Here is a 21,652-nt window from a genome sequence, read left to right on the forward strand (position 1 = left end):
GAATTTAAGGAGTAGCATCTTATGGTGTGAAATGACAGGCCTCAAGTCTTTTTCATTTTCAGATATTTCTTTCTCAAAAACGATGTTACTCCAAAGGGAGTCGTTTCTCACAATGTTCGATATTATCAACAGCTCTCCTTTGCCTGTTACCAAGTGTGTTGTTTGTGTTGATATATATGTTAAGTTACCAAACGTTTCCAGTGCCTTTAAATTTGGAGAAAGTTACAGCATCTTGATTACCAGGTAGACTTCGCAAAGTCTGTACTCAGGTAAAAGTTTTGAACTATCTCACCCCTGAAGATTAATTGAATACCTACACTATTTATACTGCTTGGTAACATCAACATACTCTCCGTCCGGACTATCTTTGGAATACCCGGGAATCGGAGGGGTGTGGACTGGGCCATTAACTTCAAATGGGAACAAGTTGGTGTCGCGCTCTACGGCAGCTAGGTAGAGGTCCTCCGATTCGGCTCGTAACTCCTGGAGCGCCTTCTGTTGAACTCTGAGAATATCTTTGATGAGATGGGTCTCCTTGACGTGTTCTTGGAAACGGTAGCGAGCCCAGCGTTTCTGTAGGAGGGCACGTCTTTCTTGCTCGTCGTAAGAAATATCTGGAAGTTCTCTTTTCCTGGAGAGGGGTTAAATGAAACAAGAAGAATACACTGTAGTAATTTTATTACGTTTACATTTGTGCACAGCCACAGTCACGAGTACACGTTTTGTTCACTCTATTTCATAAAAAAAATAAAAATTTGAAAACCACGAGCAGTTATCTAAATATTATTTATATGTCAATTAACAATCGCCATGTCAAAAAGCGCTCGAGTTTGTCAAATTGGAGTTTTGCAACAAATTACTCAAGATTATTCAAAAGTAAAGGACCAGCATGAGAAAAAGCCCTGTCACCCCAATTGTTGTGGGTTTGGGGAACAACCAGTAACAACAAAGTGGATGATCTAAGACATCTGGAAGGATTGTAACGGGTAATTAATTGACAATTATACTGAGGAGCAGAACCATAGAGAATGAAAAACAAGCAGAAGTAATTTGTATTGAAAGCAATATTGAACAGGGAGCCAGTGAAGAGCATTCAAAGCCGGAGTGATATGGGTTCTACTGTAGGACAAAGTGACCAGCCGAGCTGCAGTGTTTTGCAGTCATTATGGTTTTCCTCCCGCTGGACAAATTTACCACTTTCAGTTTCAGAATGTGCTCCATGGTTATGTACCAGATGCAGGTATGGGTCCTGCCAAGTGCCCCCTTGCACGCCTGCAGCAGCTCAAACGCATTGGATGTAGCCACGTCCTTCCCAATTCAGCTCCTCAGCTGTTTATTAAGAATGATCAGCCTCCCATATTCTGTGCTTCACAGGGACCCACTGGGCTTTACAGACCACAACATAACTATAGGCAACAGCCGGCAACATGCTCCTTTTATGTAAGCTTGGGCGATATTGCTTTTGTTATCCTCTGATATATCGCCAAAAAAGTATCGCGATATTGGATTGTATCGCAATTTATATTTTAGACAAAAAATTAAAACATCTTGCGAATGTACCTTTTGTCGTCCAAGAGGAGTTTTCTATCTGTCCTGAATTCCTCCACAGGTTTAAGCTCTGGGTCTCCCATCTTGAATTGAACCTTCTTCATGCGCTTCAGTAATCTCTGCTGTCTCATCTGCTCCATCTTAGGGTCCGCCCTCTTCTTTTTCTTTGGAGGTTCCGCACTGAGAAATTAATTACAATAATAGTAATAATAACAAGCAGTTCTTGTATAGCGCATATTACAAAAGAGTCTCTAAGCGCGTCTGTGATTAAAAAGATGGATTTTAAGTTTATATTTAAATTGTTCTAGCGTGGAACAGTCTTTGACGATGTTGGGAAGAGAGTTCCATAGTTTAGGTGAAGCATATTGGAAGAAACGTTGACCATAGAACTTTGTGTGGACTAAAACTGCTGTTAGAAGACCTTTCAAACTGAAACAAATCTTTAGCTGAGGGTGATAGTGTTGAAATAATTCCTGGAGATAGTCTGGTGCTGATCCGTGTTTGTAGGTATCTAGCTAGAAGTCTTTTATTCCTATCTGAAAGCACACTAATTCGTCCAACAAGGGTGTTTTTTCTTTCGTAATTTTCTTGTAACTATATGACCAATTGAGCCCAAATTTTCACAGACTTGTTATTTTATGGTTATGATGGAATACACCAAGTAAGAACACTAGTCTTTGACAATAACCAAACATATACAGTGCCTTTTAAGCAATGTTTACAAGCACATTTTGCTCACGGCACTTACCACATTGGCTGGGTTGCCCTGAATAACAAACCCCCATTCTGTGTGAAGAACCCACGAACTGATTGAAGATACAGACTAGGTAACCTGAATGTACGAAAAACACATAAACATTTAGTGAAATTAATTTGGTTAAAGCCATTTGACACTTTCTGAACAGAACAAAAATTAAAAGTTCACGGATTTACAAATAACTTACATGTACAGGGTTAAAGGAACACGTTGCCTTGGATCGGTCGAGTTGGTCTTTGAAAAGCGTTTGTAACCGTTTTTTATAAAATGCATATGGGTAGAAAGATGTTGTAAAAGTAGAATACAATGATCCACACAAACATGCCTCGAAATTGCGTGGTTTTCCTTTTACCTCGTCGACTAACACGTCGGCCATTTATGGGGGTCAAAATTTTGACTCCCATAAATGGCCGACCATGTTAGTTCGCACAGTAGAAGGAAAACCACGCAATTTCGAGGCAAACTTGTGTGGATCATTGTATTCTACTTTTAAAACATCTTTCCAACCATATGCATTTTATAAAAAACGGTTACAAACGCTTTTGTTTTGACCAACTCGTCCGATCCAAGGCAACGTGTTCCTTTAACAAAATTCAGAAGGTAATTGTGAAAGACTCCCTTGTAATATTTCTGGCGAATGCTTTACTTTTTTGAAAAAAAAATTAAAACAAGGGAAAGTATTAATTCTCGATATTGAGAATATTACAGATTTATTTTAAACACATGTCATGACATTAGCCCTGGTAGGTCGTCAGTCAGTGCCACTGCGGAGGAGTCCAACCTGGGCTAGTCATGACATGGTGAACCATGCGGAAACAAGGGTGGGTTTTCCCCTTATTTTCTCCCGACTCCAATGACCGATTGAGAATAAATTTTCACAGGTTTGTTATTTTATATATAAGTTGGGATACACCTAGTGTGGGCTTTATGGACAATACTGTCTGTTTACCGATGTTGTGCGATTTCTTTAAATTCTAAGTAAACACCGATGCCGATGGAGCAAAATGACTGAACTTGACAAATAATTGTACCTATTAAATCTAGCTAATCAGATTTTAACTACATTTTTACACAGAAGAAACGTGGGCTACAAACAAAATAGCCTTGCTCTAATAAATTGTCCCTCTCAAAGTCGCCCCCCCCCCCCTTGACACTAACAGAGTCTAAACAATTTCTCCCATCAATCGTAAGTAAGTAAGTAAGAGTCGCCCCCCCCCCCCCCCCCAACAACAAAGTCGCCATTACAATACATTCAATCATTTCATCAACCACCAGTGCAGTGGCAGAACACTGAACACTCGGACACTAGACTGTGAAAGAGAAAGGACCTCAAACCACCCATATGCAGGCAAATTTTTCGATACCAAACTCATTCTAAAGCAGTTCCATTCAAATCATACCTTGAAAAACTAGCGGAGCAAATCCTTCTGCCCATGGAGGTCGCCATCTTGGTTTTGAAGTGTTACAGACGGCTGTTGCATTCAATAATTTACTTTATCTACGCGTGACGACATTTCCGACCCTTTCATTCAACGCGGTTGCAGGTGTAAGAAACGCGCGAATAAAACAGCCGTTGTACATTCCTTGTCAACACTACAGACTAAATCTTCGCAACGAACGCTTTTGACTTTCCAGTATGCCGGCTAAATCAATCGTTTTAATAAGATTTTTAGATCATTAAGTTTGATGCATGTACGTTTATCACTATCTGATGGTTAAGTAGAAGTTGTAGGCACATTTTTGTTTTATTTCTTTGAGATGGCGAGTCGAAATCCAGACTTATATCGCTGGAAAAGGTGGTCGAAAGAAACTCCATCATCAACCAGCACATCAACACATTTGAACACAAGCAAGGTATTGTTGATAATATATTTTCGTTTTTACTCATCAGCATGTTCAGCAGCCGACATGGAGTTCTTATTTTTAGGATTCAAAATTTGGGGGAATCCACAGAATACGGGAATTGTGTAATCTGTTATTGTCCAGAATTGTTTTTACAAGATCTTAATCAAAATGCGAAGAATTTTAAATTAAATTTAAATTTGAAATAAACGTTAATAAAAATTTAGCATTAATGGATGACCTTGTTGTAAAGTACTGTATGTATCGTAGCCCACCTTGTTGAGCTGTTGATGACTCTCTTTTAACACATGAGACTCATCACTGTCGCCATTACTGATGAGACCGATGTTAAAAGGGAGCCATAAGGAGCCATAGGGAGCTCAATAAGGAAGGTGGGCTAGTTGTATTGTTACTATCTGGTAATGGTGTAGAGACGATTGTGGCTACATCTACTTCTACTTCGGTACTTGGCATAGTCCTTCAGTCAGGATATAAACGCCAAAGATAGCTGCTTGTGTGCGGTGCCAAGTGTTGCAGGTGCGTTTTATTGTACAAGGTGCAAGTAAAAAGTTGGGAGGTAGCTAAATGATTGCTCCAACCGCCCCCTTAAAAGCCCCGATGGATTGGAGCTCGAGGATCTGGCTGGGGAGAGCATTCCACCACAAGACTGTTCGTGGAAAAAACGAATGTTTGTAGAGCTGGAGACGTGCTGGGATGGTTTGGTATTTACATTTATGGTAGGATCGAGTACTGCTTGGGATCATGGGTAATGAGGTATTGGGTTGGATTGATGGCTACTAGCTGATAGTGGATCTTGTACATCAAGGAGATACTAGCAGCCTGTCTGCGTTTTTCAAGAGAGTCCCATTGAAGATCATCTATCATTTTGGCTATATATGGATGATTGTGTCTATCGCATTTTATTAGATAATTGTTCAAACTACGGTTTCGCTTTTTGTTTTTGAAATTTATATATCAGTGTGTTCGAGTAAAATGTAGACACTAAATTAGAGTTATTGCAATCAATTTCCCTACTAAATTAAACACTTGATATTTGTGTTGTAGGCCCTAATAGTAATAAACCTGTTATTTTGTATTCAGACGAAAAGCCAAGGTTGTACAATAGTTTTTCAATCAAACTGTAATATTTATCCCTTTTGTTTTATTTTATGTTCATGTGTTTGGAAAAAATGTGATGTGGTTATCAGGATCACTACAATATTTTAATTATCATTTTGTTTCATTTTGTAAATTCAGAAGAAAAGCCAAAGGCCTGCAACTGACGATATTCAGGGTTGGATTAAGGTGAGACATTGAGACAAAAGTTCATAAATCACAAAAGAGGGGCACTCTTTGAACACTCTTTATTTTTAGTAAATTGTAAAATATAAACTACATTGTATTTGTAATATAAGACAAAGTATCCTTTTTGTTTTTAATCGTTCAGTTGTTTCAATTCTATATAAATGTACATTATTACAATAAAACAAACATGCATTTTAAAAGGTGGTAGCGTTTTTGAGATTGCATCGAAAATCTGCAGTGGTTATGACGGTGCAGGGAAGAATAATCTGTATTAGTGGAATACACAAACTGAGAATGAAACATTTTTCAGATTTGAATTTTTGTAATCCCTTATATTACATATTATAAAACCACATTCCTTAGAAGGAAATAATTTCTCAAAATAATATACATTACCAACAGCTCAGTTGCAGTGTTTTTTACCAAGTTAGTTGTTATGGTAATCAACTTTTGGAATAACTACCATGTAAGGTTTTTTTCCTCTGTTTAAAACTTGCAAATTCTTTCAATTTTGAAATCATCTTTTGATCCATTTTCTAGAAAGTGGAAAAAGCATCGGACCGAGCAGCTGCATTGACCTTTGGCCCTAGACCCAGTCACCATGGTGATTATTCAACAGCCAATGGGTACAGAGGAGCTGCTGCAACTTTAGAGGCTGTACATGATCACGATGAAGCACACTCTGAGGGTACTATTACAATAATTAAGGAAGGTGGATTGCATAGGCCTAAATAGAAATAAAAAGAATAAACCTTAGAAAAGGGGCAGATACTCAAAAGTATACTATACAACAACAATAGGGAGGTTGATTTGAGCTCAATTGGTCGGAGTTGCATTATAATAATGAAAGAAAAAACACCCTTGTCACACAAAGTTGTGCGCTTTCAGATGCTTGTTCTCAAAATCAAATTCGTTGACAAACTTCTTCTTTCTCAAAAACTACGTCACTTCAGAGGGAGCTGTTTCTCACATTGTGTTATACTATCAACCTTTCCCCATTACTCGTTACCAGGTAAGCTTATATGCTAATAATTATTTTGAGTAATTACCAATAGTGTTCACTGCCTTTAATAATAATTTCTTCTTCCATAAAGCTCAAGATCTTTTGAACCAGTGGATGGCACAGAAGTGTGGTTTAGATGACGACGGTGAGGATGATTTGAAGTACTTTGAAGATGACGACATTCAAGACTATGTGGCATCCAAGGAAGCCGAGAAGTCGGACTTGAGAAGCCAGTGGAATGACATGCTGGCGGAGAATGATCCAGTGGCTATGGACCCTTACAGCCAAGTTACTTCAGAAGGTGTGTTATTCTTGCTTATCAACCTTGTTCTCACTGGTAGTGCCACATATCGATCCTCATGTCAGTGACCCCCGGAAGTGAGACACTGACCAACGATACTGAATTAAATGTGGAACAAATTGTGTAATTTGTATTCGAAGGCTTACTTGTTATAAAGATTGTTATAGTAATTAGGCATCCTGTAATTTGTTCATATGTGTTCATAAGTGCTCATATTGAAATTAATGGAAACATTTGAATCTGAGAAAATTCAGTTCATTTTGTCTTGAGGAGTACCCAATGAAAAACAAGCATAATATCCCACAGGGATAGCTAAGTGCTTATTTCAACAACCCACCCAACGATAAAAAACAAGAATCATGAATCCTTTCTGAGATTTCTTGAGGGTTCGTGTCACGTTCATTCACGAATACTGCGCCCAGAGATGCAGTTGTCACCTCCCCAAACATGGATGGAAAACACTGTGACATGCTGCTGTTTTCTCAATAAGCACACACTGAATTCAGTTGAAACTTTCACTTGGGCTTTTCACTGTATTTTTTTGATAATATTGCCAACAAATCAGCATCATACTGGCAATAACCCTACAATTAAATGAAAATGTATCCGCAATAAATACCACCATCATTCTATTTTCTGACAGAACTTTTTCATGAGATAGAAACACGTGATGATAGTCAAGCTGTCCAAAGCATCATAGATGGTCTCTTAAAGAAAGACATTGTCAAGACGAAATTCAAGAAGGATCTTGGTCTGGAAGGAGAAACAGTGAAGAAGCGAGACCCAAGAACCACGATGGCAGCAAGACAGCTGAAGGTTGGTTCATTTTTAGTTTTCTTGTCCTTCCTTGAGGTGCAGGAGAGCACTGGTCTTTTTAGTGTTATTATCTGAAAGGTAGGGTCAAAAAAGAAGATTGTTTTTTTTGTCAGTGTCATGCTGACTTACAGGCAAAATTAAGACACAATCAAAGTCAGGTCTTACACCGTATGCTTCACAGGGGCAATGAAGGCAAACTGCCTCCATGCCCCCTGGGGTCGATTTCACAAAGAGTTAGGACTAGTCCTAACTTAGGACTAGTCCTAAGAGATATCAAAAACGTACAGCTAGTCCTAAGTTAGGACTAGTAACTCGTCCTAACTCAAGATAAGACTAGTCCTAACTCTTTGTGAAATCCACCCCTGGTCATTTCCTTGTTGCTCTCGAAATGCTCCAGTAGAAATTAACAATTTCCTCATAGGGTGCCCATTACCAAGGAGAACATGCCTTGGTGCCCTTGCCTTTTCACGTGAAGGCAGGTGCCCGTTAAGATGTATCTAGGCCGTCAGTAGGTGTTAAAGTTTTATATCTATCATTCAAAATATTGAATGAGTAGGGTAGATGGCCTTAGCTTTCGATCCAAACCTGACCTTCTTCAGAGGGATAAACAAGTACAAACAAATACATATCTATTTTAATAGAATAAAGAGAGGGGAAAGGGATTTCAGGGAAGGATCCAGAAAAAAATCAAAGTTTATATTTTAGTAACAATTTGTGGATATGAACTAATAGGAGTAAAGTAGTGAGGACAAAGGATGTTTAGTATGAAAGGATGGATTACTGAACCATAAAAGATGTAAATGCATTGTATTTATAACAAAACATTGTCATAACTTGAATTACTCCAAAAGGTAAAAGAAAACCGAGAGAAACGACAGCAGACAAGAGAGTCCAAGCTGAGGCAGCAGCAGCAACACAAGGATGCCCAGTCTCAGGCTCATCAGATAGTCATGAAAGAGGAGCGCACTAAGGAGATGCAGAGGCAACGAGAGGAGGCCCTCGTGCAGCAGGAGATGGCCAGGTTGCGGAAGGAGATGCAAGATCAGAGACTTCAAGAGGAGGCAGCGAGACAGAGGTGAGTGTATTTTTTAGCCGATAGGTTTTGGTGTTTGATATTCATAAATCCTTTGATTCTAGGACCGTAGTGGATTTGTGTATAGCATGGAGTAAAGAGTTCTAAATAGGGCATAAAAATCACAGTGCATGATATTGAAAGATACTTCTAGCAAACCCTTCTGTTAAAGACAGTGTACACTATTGGTAATTGTCAAAGATCAGTCTTCTCACTTGGTGTATCTCAACATTTGCATAAAATAACAAACCTGTGAAAATTTGAGCTTGATCGGTTGTCGGCCCTGCAAGATAACTATGAAAGAAAAAACACCATTGTCACTCGAAGTTGTGTGCGTTTAGATGGTTGATTTCAAGATCTCAAGTTCTAAACTTGAGGTCTCGAAATCAAATTCGTGGAAAATTACTCCTTTCTCCAAAACTAGGTCACTTCAGAGGGAGCTGTTTCTCACAATGTTTTTTACCACCAACCTCTCCCCATTTCTCGTTACAAAGTAAGGTTTTATGCCAATAATTATTTTGAGTAATTACCAATAGTGTCCACTGGCTTTAAGTCTCGACACTCATGGGGTGACAGGTCTTTTTCTTCAGCTGCGTCACGCATCTGGAACTCTCTGCCACGTAATCTGAGATCTTGTCTTTGTACCACAACATTCAAATCTCTTCTCAAAACTTATCTAATGTCACAGATTTTCAAGGACTGATTTATTATTATTATTATTATCATTACTATTACTATTACTATTACTATTGCTATTGCTATTGCTATTGCTATTGCTATTGCTATTGCTATTGCTATTGCTATTGCTATTGCTATTGCTATTGCTATTGCTATTGCTATTGCTATTGCTATTGCTATTGCTATTGCTATTGCTATTGCTATTGCTATTGCTATTGCTATTGCTATTGCTATTGCTATTGCTATTGCTATTGCTATTGCTATTGCTATTGCTATTGCTATTGCTATTGCTATTGCTATTGCTATTGCTATTGCTATTGCTATTGCTATTGCTATTGCTATTGCTATTGCTATTGCTATTGCTATTGCTATTGCTATTGCTATTGCTATTGCTATTGCTATTGCTATTGCTATTGCTATTGCTATTGCTATTGCTATTGCTATTGCTATTGCTATTGCTATTGCTATTGCTATTGCTATTGCTATTGCTATTGCTATTGCTATTGCTATTGCTATTGCTATTGCTATTGCTATTGCTATTGCTATTGCTATTGCTATTGCTATTGCTATTGCTATTGCTATTGCTATTGCTATTGCTATTGCTATTGCTATTGCTATTGCTATTGCTATTGCTATTGCTATTGCTATTGCTATTGCTATTGCTATTGCTATTGCTATTGCTATTGCTATTGCTATTGCTATTGCTATTGCTATTGCTATTGCTATTGCTATTGCTATTGCTATTGCTATTGCTATTGCTATTGCTATTGCTATTGCTATTGCTATTGCTATTGCTATTGCTATTGCTATTGCTATTGCTATTGCTATTGCTATTGCTATTGCTATTGCTATTGCTATTGCTATTGCTATTGCTATTGCTATTGCTATTGCTATTGCTATTGCTATTGCTATTGCTATTGCTATTGCTATTGCTATTGCTATTGCTATTGCTATTACTATTACTATTATTATTATTATTATTATTATCTCAAAGCAATCAAATTGAAATACAACTGTGAGTTTTACAATTATTCCATTGACAAGCAAAGCCGTTGTTTTAATTTCATCCAGAGAAAGAGAACGAGAGGCGAGACAGAAGGAGGATCAGAGAAAAGAAGAGGCTAAGAGACGCCAAGAGGAATTACAGAATAGGTTGGAAGCAGACTCAATGATTGAGGATGAAAGAAGAGAGATGAGGAAACGACTGGAAGAGCTACGAGCAGTCAAAGCAGCCCAAGATCTTAAGGTTAACAAATTTTACAGATTTACAATAATAATAACCCAAAATATGACATGCAATTGTTAGCTATGCAGGTAAGCGAGTGTGGAATGAACACATACATGAGTTAAACTCAATAAAAATTGTTTACTTATTTGAAAGAAAACCCCAAAAGATTCTTAAAAGTTTTATAGTTGTGATTTGGGGCATCGATGGTGAGGTATCAATGTATGTTCAGGGCTGTATGCTTCGTTTTTGAAAGGGCAAGGGCACCAAGGCATTTTCTCCTTGGCACAGGGCACCCTATGAGGAAATTGTAAATTTCTACTGGAGCATTTCAAGGGCACCAAGGCAATGACAAGGGGCAACGGAGGCAATCGCCTCCGTTGCCTCCGTGAAGTATCAGGCCTGTATGTTTGGTATGCAGTAACACCATTGTGTGTATATTTGAAGTTAAGAAAGACTTTGGGAATGAAGCATTTTTCGGGCATCTGAAACCACACAAAATTGTGCATCAAGGGTTTGTATTCTTGTTACTTCATAAAACTTTGTGCATTTTTTGGGATACACCAAGTGAGAATACTGGTCTTTGACAGTTGTTACCAAAGGTGACGAAATTGATATTTGATCTTTTGATCATCTGTGTTTTTCAGTGTCTTGAAAAAGGCATTTCCGTGCTTGGTACCAGACTTCAATCCTTATTCCTTTCTTAGGTATCTGAAAGCACAAAATTGTGCAAAAAGGGTGTTTGTTCTTGTTATTTTGTGCGTATTTTGGGATACACCAAGTGAGAAAACTGGTCTTTGACAATTACCAAACTTGTCCAGTGTCTTTAATCTTTTGACTTTCTTTGTTACAGTGTCTTCAAAGGCATTTCCATGCCTGGTACCAGACGGTCATGACCAAGCGGTTAGCTCTAGGGAAGGCTAGGGCTGTATGTGACTGGAGGACACTGCTGAGAGCATGGAATGCCTGGCGAGCCTTCGTCAGGGCTAGTCAGGCCGACAGGGAAACCAGAGAGATTGAGCAGAGTTTTAAAGACGTTCATAGGTGAGTGTTTTAATCCTGTACCTAACTCACACAGGGGTTTCCCTTACCTTTTCTTTTTAAATTGCCCGCCAGGCGAATCAACCAAAATGTTTGATCCCCCCATTTATTGTGAAAAGTAACAATAATTTGACACGCCTGGCTGGCTAGTGAAGGAAGGGTTTTGACTCGCCTGTCGCTAATTTCACTTTGACTCACTCGCCGCATTTGGCGACCACTTATTTCAAACCATGTAGGGTCGTTGGAACTTAGAGGTGTTCAAATATAGAGCTGTCGCCATCCTGTAAATTACCTACTCATTGTGAATCAATTCCATGATCACAAGAAATATCTCAGCAAAAAAAAAAATTTAAAATGGTATAATCTTCGTGCCAGGAAATAAAGACCACACTAAAAGGCAAAGTATACCTTTATTTTTTCAAATTGTTTGATTGTTTAACTCCAAAATAATGTAGATACAATAAATCTAAAATCTGAAAAATTCATTAGTCACTCTTTAAAACGAAAAGGCTGTTGTGATCTGCTTACCACTGGGTCAAATTTCATTTAGCAAAATTAGACAGGGTACCAGTTGCAGATGGTATGTAACCCAAAATTATTATTATTAACTATTAATCATTTGTACAGGAAAAATCAAATGGCGATAGTTCACAATCGCAAACGAATCTTGAAGAAATACTTGTTGGATTGGAAACTATGGTTACAAAAAGAGCACCTCAGCAAAGACCTGGAGCAGCAACAGAATAAAACAAAATCCAAGATGGCTGCCTTTTTGGAGGCAGCCGCTTCTGGAAAGCTTTGGACCAATAGGGAGGAAGAAGAAGAAGCCTGTAGGGACAAGAGTGGAAGAAAGGAGACTTCTGATAGGCCGGACTCAGTTGCCCAGAAAGTGGTTGGTATTTGCCAATTTATTTAATTCCCTTAACATTCTGTCATTTACGTTATAAATAACACTCAAATAAATTAGGCATAGAAAATCTCGTGGGTCGTATAAAACAAATTATAACAACTTCAAAACCTGTCTTAATCTTTGTTTAGGTACCATGAGCACTCTGTTGGTGGATACTTGTGCTATAATTTCCATGTCACAGAAGGCAATTTACATGCAACCAGTTCCAGTCAATTTCCAGACAGAAAAGGCAATCAAATTTCAACGTTCACATATTTTGCTTGGTGATTGTAAGGCATTGTTACAAAAATAATTCATGTGCTACTAGAGTGATCCTACTATTCATATTTATATTTATAGTTACTCTTAAAGTGATCCTATCGCTTGTACTGCAGTTGGTTGGCTCCAAGTTGCCTACAAAAGTTTCCTTATGTGACAAGGTCCCAAAACCACATGGGAAACTGACTGGGTAAATTTTTTAATGGTTTTAGGGGTTGAACAAAGGATTGACCAGAGTGGGATTCGATTCCACGACCTCCGGATTAACATTAAAAGTATGAAGTAAAAAGTTACTCATGGTGTTTGTGTTTCACTTTGACACAGGATGACATGTTTGGAGTCCAGAGACAACCCAGTGGGAATATTACCTCTGGTGCTAGCTCAACCCGCAGTGACACTTCCAGCGTCTCTGGCACACCGAAGAGCAAGCGCCACCACACCTCAGCAGGCCCTACCAAGCCCAAACATGCCTGGCAAGTCACCCGTAAACATGTCAACTTGCCTATCGAGGAAATGCTGACAGTCGGTGACGAAGACGCGGAGCAGCCCAACCGCAATCAGAACAATGCTATCTCAGACAAGGATTCGGAGAGTGGAGTAAACATCGCCACCGGTGGTAAACGCAATATCAACTACAAAACGAATTCGTTCGAGCATCGCTACGCTGCGCAGCAACGCATTCTGCACGAGCAGCAGTATCAGTTGAGGGAGCAGAAACGCTTGATCGAAGATCTGCAGACGGCGCAACGGCAGCAGTTACTTAAGATGCAGATTGGAGTACCAGCTAAAGATGGTTCCCTTGAGGTGGTGGATATTCCAGACAGTCTGCTCAGCACAGAGAGGTAAAGAATGTTTAAAACCAGCTCGTAATGTGGCCACAAGTGTGAAAAAAGCCTTGGGAGCAATATAAACTGTTGCTCAGTTTGTACACTGAGAAACAATAAAAGGGATGTTATTGGCCCTATGACCAGGGCACTAATGATAAGCGCATTGATACGGTTATTGTGAAATGCGCTATATAATAGTTTTTATTATTTTAAAAAAATGTTCAAAGGTAATAAGGGTATTCATGAGAATAAGCATCTAAATTACTGTATCCTACATTTACATATTATTATAATACACTTGTTGAACACAATTAAATGGATTATCACAATTACTTGTTTATACTTTTGTTGATACTCTGTTGATTTACAGAACGCAGCCAGAGGTCGACACCCCATCATCAACTGCTCGTTCAGATCATAGTGATTCAAGTTCAGTCAGTGATCAATCCAAGAACAAGCCAACTTCAAGGCCTCAACTCCTTAAAGGTAAAGATCTATCCAATGCTTGACAACATTTTAGCACTAGTGTGGCAGTTGGGTACTTTTCAGTTGAGTAGTTGACCGAGTAGTAGTAGACTGGCGTGTCATGGCCGAGAGGATAAGAGCACCGCACTCAAGCTCTGGTGCTTCTTATCAGCAGAGTGAGGGTTTGAGTCTTGGTCGTGAGTCTTGAGTCTTGGTCGTGTTCAAAATGCATCCTATGCATGTAATGTAAAGCCGTTGGTCCCGAGTGTTGTGTAATGCACATAAAAAGGAACCCAGTGTACTTATCGTAAAGAGAAGGGGTTCGATTCAATATTCCTTGTTTGATTGGCAGCATATTGCACCATAGCACCTTGTTAACCATTTACTTGGTGCTATGAACAAGAATTGGTCTCGTACTTAAAAGCACCGGACACCTTTGGTAATTGTCAAAGACCAGTCTTCTCACTTGGCGTATCTCAACATATGCATAAAATAACTAAACCTGTAAAAATTTGAACTCAATTGGTTGTCAAAGTTGCGAGAGAATAACGGAAGAAAAAACACCTTTATCACACAAGTTGTGTGCTTTTAGTTGCTTGAATTTGAGACCGTAGCTGAGGTGTCAAATTCAGTTCAAATAATTTTAGTGAGAAATTAGTTCTTTCTCAAAAACTATGTTCCTTCAGAGGGGGCTGTTTCTCACAATGTTTTATGCTATCAACAGCTCTCCATTGCGTGTACCAAGTAAGTTTTTATGCTAAAATTTACTTTGAGTAATTACCAATAGTGTCCAGCGCGTGAAGAGCAGGGCCAGATATTCAGTTGTCAGACAGTTGAGAGGTTCTAATGTATGCATTTTTTTGTTTTTCGCTCATTCAGGAATGAAAGAAAGAGAAGAATCAAGGTTGAAGATGAAGGCAGAGAGAGAAGAGAGACATCGCAAGAAGGAACAAGAAAAACTGGTATGTTCAGTTCCAATTTATCATCTTCAAAATATTTTCATTATTAAAATGTAAATTTTATTTGTTTTTTGTTTGTGTAAAACACTATAGTATTTTCCCTGGTTAATTAAAGCAAATCTGTAGATTTTATCATCTTAGTGTGTTGATTCATTGTGCAAATAACCTCTGAAGTTGTTGTTGTTGTTGTTTACTTTAAGGCTGAGATCAAAGCCAAGGAAGAGAAGCAAAGGGAGGAAGATGAAGCAGAGAAGAGAGCCAAGATTGAGAAGAGAAAAGAAGAGAAAAGACTTATCAAGCAGGTGATGTATAAATAATGAACTCTTTATTAAAAAGCCCTACGCTTCAAAAAGGCACTCTGTTTCAGTTAGTTGTGCAGACATTTTTCAATGGTCAAAACAGCTTCAAAAGGCAGTCATTTATGAGCATGTGGCAATGATTATTCAGTCGATGAATTTGGCAGTGGATACTATTGGTAATTTCTCAAAATAATTATTAGCATAAAACCTTCCTTGGTGTCGAGTAATGGGGAGAGGTTGATGGTATAAAACATGGTGAAAAACAGCACCCTCTGAAGTGCCATAGTTTGAGAAAGAAGTAATTTTCCACGAATTTGATTTCGAGACCTCAGATTTAGAACTTGAGGTCTCAAAATCAACCATCTCAACGCACACAACTTCTTGTGACAAGGGTGTTTTCTTCTTTCATTATTATCTCGCAACTTTGATGACCGATTGAGCTCAAATTTTCACAGGTTAGTTATTTTATGCATATTTTGAGATACACCAACTGTGAAGGCTAGTCTTTGACAATTACCAATAGTGTCCACTGCCTTTAAGGCCTGAAGTTAAACTTCAGTCTAGAATGGGGCAGGCACAATAACTTTCCTCTGATATCACTACTATGTGACATTTTTGATTTGTATTGGAACTTTGCTAAGGGCACCACAGCAAAAGAACAGAGCACCATGGAAATTACTGTGGGTGCCATGTGTTAAAGGCAGTGGACACTATTGGTAATTACTCAAAGTATTTATAAGCATAAAACCTTACTTGGTAATGAGTATTGGAGAGCTGTTGATAGTATAAACATTGTGAGAAACGGCTCCCTCTGAAGTGACATAGAAGTACTTTTCTACAAATTTAATTTCGAGACCTCAAGTTTAGAATTTGAGGTCTCAAAATCAAGCATCTGAAAGCACACAGCTTCGTGTGATTAGGGTGTTTTTTCTTTCATAGTTATCTAGCAACTCCAATGACCAATCGAGCTCAAATTTTCACAGGTTTGTTATATCATGCATATGTTGAGATACACCAAGTGAGAAGACTGGTCTTTGACAATTACCAATAGTGTCCACTGTCTTTAGTTCGAGACCTTTTTTTTACATACAAATTTGTCATTCAGAATGATTTTCTATTTTCTTTTAATCAGAGAGAGTTGGAGAAGCAAGAACGCTTAGCACTCTTGAATCAACAGACCGTCAGAGCTGACGAGCATTACAGACGAACTCTGCTTCAGAATAAAGGGCTCAATCCATGGCTGAGATTAGTCAAGTCTGCCAGACAAAATATGCAGGTCAGTATGAGCAACAGCATTGTAATATTTTAAATAATTGCATCTTGGATAAAGAATAAGTTGTTGGCTCTTACCGTACTGGGTCCTGCAAAAAATCTATGTAAAACTAGTAGCAATATTGTTTACTACATGTAGATGTTAACTTTGCATCAGGATGAAGAATATTCATTTTTGGTTTTGATATGCCTGTGATTTTTTTACAGGACTCTGGAAAGTACTTAGTACATGTAGTACAGTGTATAGACGATGTGACCTATGTTTACATTCAAACCGCCCTCTGTTGACAAAACACTATATACGTCATGTTTCGCCGGGCACTGAGTTGCGCAGTCATAGTAAGATTGCGTACACTTTCTAGCTGGCTGCCAAAACACAAAGGTTTTGCCCGGCGGTATGCGCGCGAATCATGTTATGGTTTTCGTGTGACGTCAGAGGTCACATCGTCTATACAGTGCTGAACACATCGGTGTATATGAGTAAAAACCAAAAATGATTGTAACTATTATTTACCCTGATAAATTTATTACACCTGTAGATAGTTGCTACTTCACAGCACAGTGTAAAAGTCAACCATCTTTTGTGGGCAAATCAGTCAAATTTTAGATACTGCTATACATTATGCATAAATTTGGCGAGCAGGGCGTGGGAATTTAGTCTAATTCCTTGCATGATTGGTTGGTGAACCACTTGACTGTACAGAAAAAGTTAGAATGGTTGATGTGGCTCAAAGCCAAAACCCAAGTAGCCAGTAAAGATGGAGTCTTACAAAAAACTATGTAATGTCTTTAATGCGGAAGTTCCAAAGAGTGCTTTGCACTGCTTTCCCAATTCTTACCAAGTCCAACTTAGTGTACAGTGCTTACTGTTCACATCGGTGTAGGGTAAAAAAAAAAAATAACAACAGCATCTCATTAAAGTATGTCTTTTGTGAATAGCTCACTCTATAGCTAGAAATAGCTCACAGGTCCCTTGACCTGTAATGCTTAAAGTAGTGTCAACGTTATGTTTATCACAGCATCTTTTGAATAAAGGATACATTTCGGTTTGTTTACTCTACACTGTGGCCAGAGCCATGCTTCTAAACAAAATAGAGAGAAATATTGAGAATAAAATTGTGCTTTCTCGTGCTCAAGATGATTTTTTTTAACCCATCATCTGAGGCTGAAAATAAAAATGTTGTACTCATCTGCTTAAAAAAAATGACAGGTTGCTGAGGATCATCACAGCACTGTTTTGCTGAGGAAGTGTATGTTGCCATGGAGACAACATGCAGAAGAGGTGATGCAGGAGAAGTTTATGATGGCATCGAAGCAATATGAGCTCATCCTCATTCGAGGTGCAATGAATAGTTGGAAGAGGGTGAGTTATTGAAAGTCATCAATTATGTTTATTCATTTCGTTGCTTTTTTGTTTAGAGCCAATACACTTTGGAAGGTTCGGGGGGGAGGGGGGGGGTTATCCACTAGTCTTTTAGACGAGACCTGGGCCAAATTTCATAAAGCTGCATAAACGTGCTGGCTACGTTTGGTAATTACTCAAAATAATTGTTATCATAAAAAACGATTGAGCAATGAAGATCTGTTGACTGTTGATAGCACAAAACTTTGTGAAAAACGGCTCTCTCTGAAGTAATGTAGTATTTGAGAAAGAGGAAATTTGCATCTAAAAGTATTAGGCAAAAAAGTTTATGCAACAAGGGTGTTTTTTTTTCGTTCACTATTTTATTGCATCTTCGATGACCAATTGAACCCAAACTTTCACAGATTTGTTGTTGTATGCATGTTGTTTGGATACAACAAGTGAGAATACTGGGCCTAATTTTATGGGTCTGCTTACCGTAAGCACATAATCGGCGCTTACGGAACAGGGCAAGTGAAGTGTATTTCACGGGTTAGCGACAAATTTTGGCTTCTGCGCTTGCGTACTCCATGTTACTAGGCATTTTACGCTTACAAAGCTAGTGCAGCGCTAGCATGTCAAGCGGGGAATCGGGACCGTAAGTGCAGAATTCGGCGATAAGCAGAGCCATGAAATTGGGCCCTGGTCTTTGACAGTTGCCAAAGATGTCCAGTAAATTTTTGGTAATTCTCTGTCTTTCCTTTTGTCTACAGTACGGACATCTTCAATCCCTCCAGCTACAGAAGGCTCGACGACACTATATACACAACCTGAAGATGAGAGTCTTGCAGGCCTGGCAGGAACATATCACCAATGAGAAACTTAGAATGTGGAAGAATGAGGAGGTAGCAGAAGAGCACAATGAAACGTAAGATGCTGTTGTGGAGAAGTCTCCTGCATTCCAAAAAATCGACTCCGCCCCTAGCACAAAATCTTACAGAGCTCGGTCATTTCAAGTAGCTGCAGCTGTGGAATGGCCTACCAGAGTCTGTTAAAGCCATTATACACTTTCGGAACAGAAGAAAAAAAAAAGTTTACAGATTTACAAATAACTTACAGGGTTTACAGAAGGTAATGGTGAAAGACTTCTCTTGAAATATTATTGCATAAAATGCTTTACTTTTTGAGAAAACATTAAAACAATTATCAATTCTTGATTCTCGGTATCGAGAATTACGGATTTATTTTAAACACATGTCATGACACGGCGAAACAAGCGGAAACAAGGGTGGGTTTTCCCGTTATTTTCTCCCGAATCCGACGACCGATTGATTGATTGAGCCTAAGTTTTCACAGGTTTTTTATTTTATATATAAGTTGTGATACACAAAGTGTGGGCCTTTGGACAATACTCTTTACCGAAAGCGTCCAATGGCTTTAAGGAAGCAGCAACATTTGGGCAATTCAAAAATCACTTTTACTCATGTATTTACCATTTATCACTAATTGTTCTTCTGATGGTTTTTCTTTTTTGCTATCCAGTGCATAGGGACTTAGCTGTGATACGAGCTATGCAAATGTGGTTTCAATCAATCAATCAATCACTTTATTTCCACAGTTTCAAAATCACAATCAGTATCAAATCATAGGCAATGTAAGTTGGAAATAAAAAAATAAATAGTTGTTTGATAAGACTCATTAAATGAATAATAAGCATTGACATTCGTGAAACTGTGGGGGACCCATACAGAAGCAAGGCTTGTAAGGGTATGGTTCCCTAATCAAGCTTGTGCATTGAGCCGATAATTATTTAAATTGATGTATTGTGGAAGAAGACACCCCTCCAGGTAGGAAACATGTCCCGGAAAGGACAGGTGTACTCAAAAAGGCTCAATGCACAAGCTGCTAACATTATTAATATTATCATTATCATTGCAAAAAAAACAAACATATTTCTTTTTGCTTCTACCTCCAGACGCATTTTAAAAACTGCCTTCGTGGGTTGGCGACAGTACCCGAAGATGCTGAAAGCAGAGCGGCTTCGTGAGAAACGCCTTGAAGACATCCGGAAAAAAGTGTCCTCAATTCTGCCGGATTTTGGTGTCGGCTAGAATTAAAAAATTAAAGGATGCTAAAAGGAGACTATGCTTCACCCTCCCCCAACCCTTAATGACGGGTCACATGGAAATGCCTAACCAGCTTTGCCTTTTTCTGTAGCCTTTAAAACAACAAATTGTTAAAAACAGATACCCCTTTCCTTCTTTGCAGGTGACAACAAATAAATGCATACTTGCCAACTGTTCAGATTTTATTGGAATCGCCAAGATTTTTGCAATAACAAGCCGCAACAAATCAGAACATTCCTATTTTTGATCGTGACCCTACTGTACAAGATTGTAAAGTTCTGGCAAAAGAGGGCGCCATTTGCTTTGGACTGTAGAGATTTTCTAACGAGATGTACAATGTTTTACTGTACATAATTTTTTTGTGCACATGAAGCCTTATACTGGTAAGCTTTATTTGCATAACCTCTTGTGTTGCTGTCGCTGTACACTAAACTTGTAAAACTGTGTTCCTATAGACGATGTGACCTGTGACCTGTGACATCACATGTTTACAAAAGAGCCATAGAGCATGGACTTCATGCAGGCACGATTTGTACACAGCCTAATGAATGAAAACATAAAATCTTATATTTTATAGAGATTGCACTGTCTAATTTTTATCAACTTTTGATATGATGAAAAGACTAAAATCTCAATACTTGTCTAGCTTTTACTTTTATAAATCTTGGATTTATGTGGAAATTATGACACAAAACGTAAACCTTCCCATATGACCTGTGCAGTATCTTGCCTGCCAGAATACTCAAAGAATGTACAAGGTCACACTTATTGTAAACAGAGTTCTCAGGGTCTATTGTTTCAATACGAAGTGTTGTCAGAATATAGGGATGTCGGTCTTACACAGCAGTCACCAATGTTTTATATATTTATTTTAACAGAATACTGTCAAAAAATAAACTTTTATTGGAAATGTGTTTGTGTGTATGCAAGACATTCATTGTTCATCTACTTGAAAACTGTCGATAGTGGGTTGTGTGTTTTGGGGGCGTTTTTATTTATTTTTTTGGGGGGAGGGGGGAGGGTGAAAATTATTTTTATCTCAGTGAGGCAAAATTTATTTTAGCATATACAATGGATTTATGTGACTATCCTAAAAAACTTTGCTCTGTGGTTTTCATTGTTTTTTTTTCTCAAAAACTTGACTACTAATGAAGCTAAAGCTTCTTCATTCACAGTCAGTAGGGAACCATGTCATGGTCTAAAACTAGTTCTACCAAAGGTACAAAACCCTTTAAAGGCAGTGGACACTATTGGTAATTACTCAAAATAATTATCAGCATAAAACCTCACTTGGTAACGAGTAATGGGGAGAGGTTGATAGTATAAAACATTGTGAGAAACGGCTCCCTCTGAAGTGACGTAGTTTTCGAGAAAGAAGTAATTTTCCACGAATTTGATTTCGAGACCTCAAGTTTAGAATTTGAGGTCTCGAAATCAATATTTCGCAACTTCGACGACCGATTGAGCTCAATTTTTCACAGGTTGGTTATTTTATGTATTTGTTTAGATACACCCAGTGAGAAGACTGGTCTTTGACAATTACCAATAGTGTCCACTGTCTTTAACCAAGATTTTCTGATTTTTTAAACAATATTTAGGGTCAGAC

The 21,652-nt window shown here is 38.4% G+C and overlaps 2 protein-coding genes across 2 annotated transcripts; one reads left to right on the forward strand and one right to left on the reverse strand.

The window, feature by feature from the left end:
* Positions 1 to 29: 29 nt before the first annotated feature.
* On the reverse strand, positions 30 to 3,782 carry LOC139951344 (large ribosomal subunit protein mL40-like). Its single transcript, XM_071950195.1, has 4 exons — positions 3,706 to 3,782; positions 2,297 to 2,380; positions 1,561 to 1,728; positions 30 to 631 (listed from the first exon to the last, which is right to left on the reverse strand). The coding sequence occupies exons 1-4, from the start codon at positions 3,750 to 3,752 to the stop codon at positions 319 to 321; spliced, it is 612 nt and encodes a 203-aa protein (XP_071806296.1). The 5' UTR covers positions 3,753 to 3,782; the 3' UTR covers positions 30 to 318.
* Positions 3,783 to 3,876: 94 nt separating this feature from the next.
* LOC139951342 (coiled-coil domain-containing protein 191-like) lies at positions 3,877 to 21,028 on the forward strand. Its single transcript, XM_071950193.1, has 17 exons — positions 3,877 to 4,159; positions 5,405 to 5,452; positions 5,993 to 6,140; positions 6,547 to 6,756; positions 7,400 to 7,572; positions 8,424 to 8,647; positions 10,394 to 10,568; positions 11,401 to 11,591; positions 12,216 to 12,480; positions 13,081 to 13,598; positions 13,954 to 14,069; positions 14,928 to 15,010; positions 15,208 to 15,309; positions 16,439 to 16,582; positions 17,789 to 17,941; positions 18,694 to 18,848; positions 19,896 to 21,028. The coding sequence occupies exons 1-17, from the start codon at positions 4,064 to 4,066 to the stop codon at positions 20,029 to 20,031; spliced, it is 2,937 nt and encodes a 978-aa protein (XP_071806294.1). The 5' UTR covers positions 3,877 to 4,063; the 3' UTR covers positions 20,032 to 21,028.
* Positions 21,029 to 21,652: the final 624 nt, after the last annotated feature.

This window comes from Asterias amurensis, chromosome 19 (assembly GCF_032118995.1).
Source record: "Asterias amurensis chromosome 19, ASM3211899v1".
Taxonomy (NCBI): domain Eukaryota; kingdom Metazoa; phylum Echinodermata; class Asteroidea; order Forcipulatida; family Asteriidae; genus Asterias; species Asterias amurensis.

Bases quoted from the DNA above. Each gene is read 5' to 3' on its own strand.
- LOC139951344 (XM_071950195.1), bottom strand. From the start codon at position 3,752: ATGGCGACCTCCATGGGCAGAAGGATTTGCTCCGCTAGTTTTTCAAG. The intron at 2,381-3,705 runs GTATGATTTGAA...TCGTACATTCAG, and splicing joins TGCTCCGCTAGTTTTTCAAG to GTTACCTAGTCTGTATCTTC. The intron at 632-1,560 runs GTACATTCGCAA...ACCCCTCTCCAG, and splicing joins CTCCTCTTGGACGACAAAAG to GAAAAGAGAACTTCCAGATA.
- LOC139951342 (XM_071950193.1), top strand. From the start codon at position 4,064: ATGGCGAGTCGAAATCCAGACTTATATCGCTGGAAAAGGTGGTCGAAA. The intron at 6,141-6,546 runs GTACTATTACAA...TCTTCCATAAAG, and splicing joins CGATGAAGCACACTCTGAGG to CTCAAGATCTTTTGAACCAG. The intron at 10,569-11,400 runs GTTAACAAATTT...TCTTTGTTACAG, and splicing joins AAGCAGCCCAAGATCTTAAG to TGTCTTCAAAGGCATTTCCA.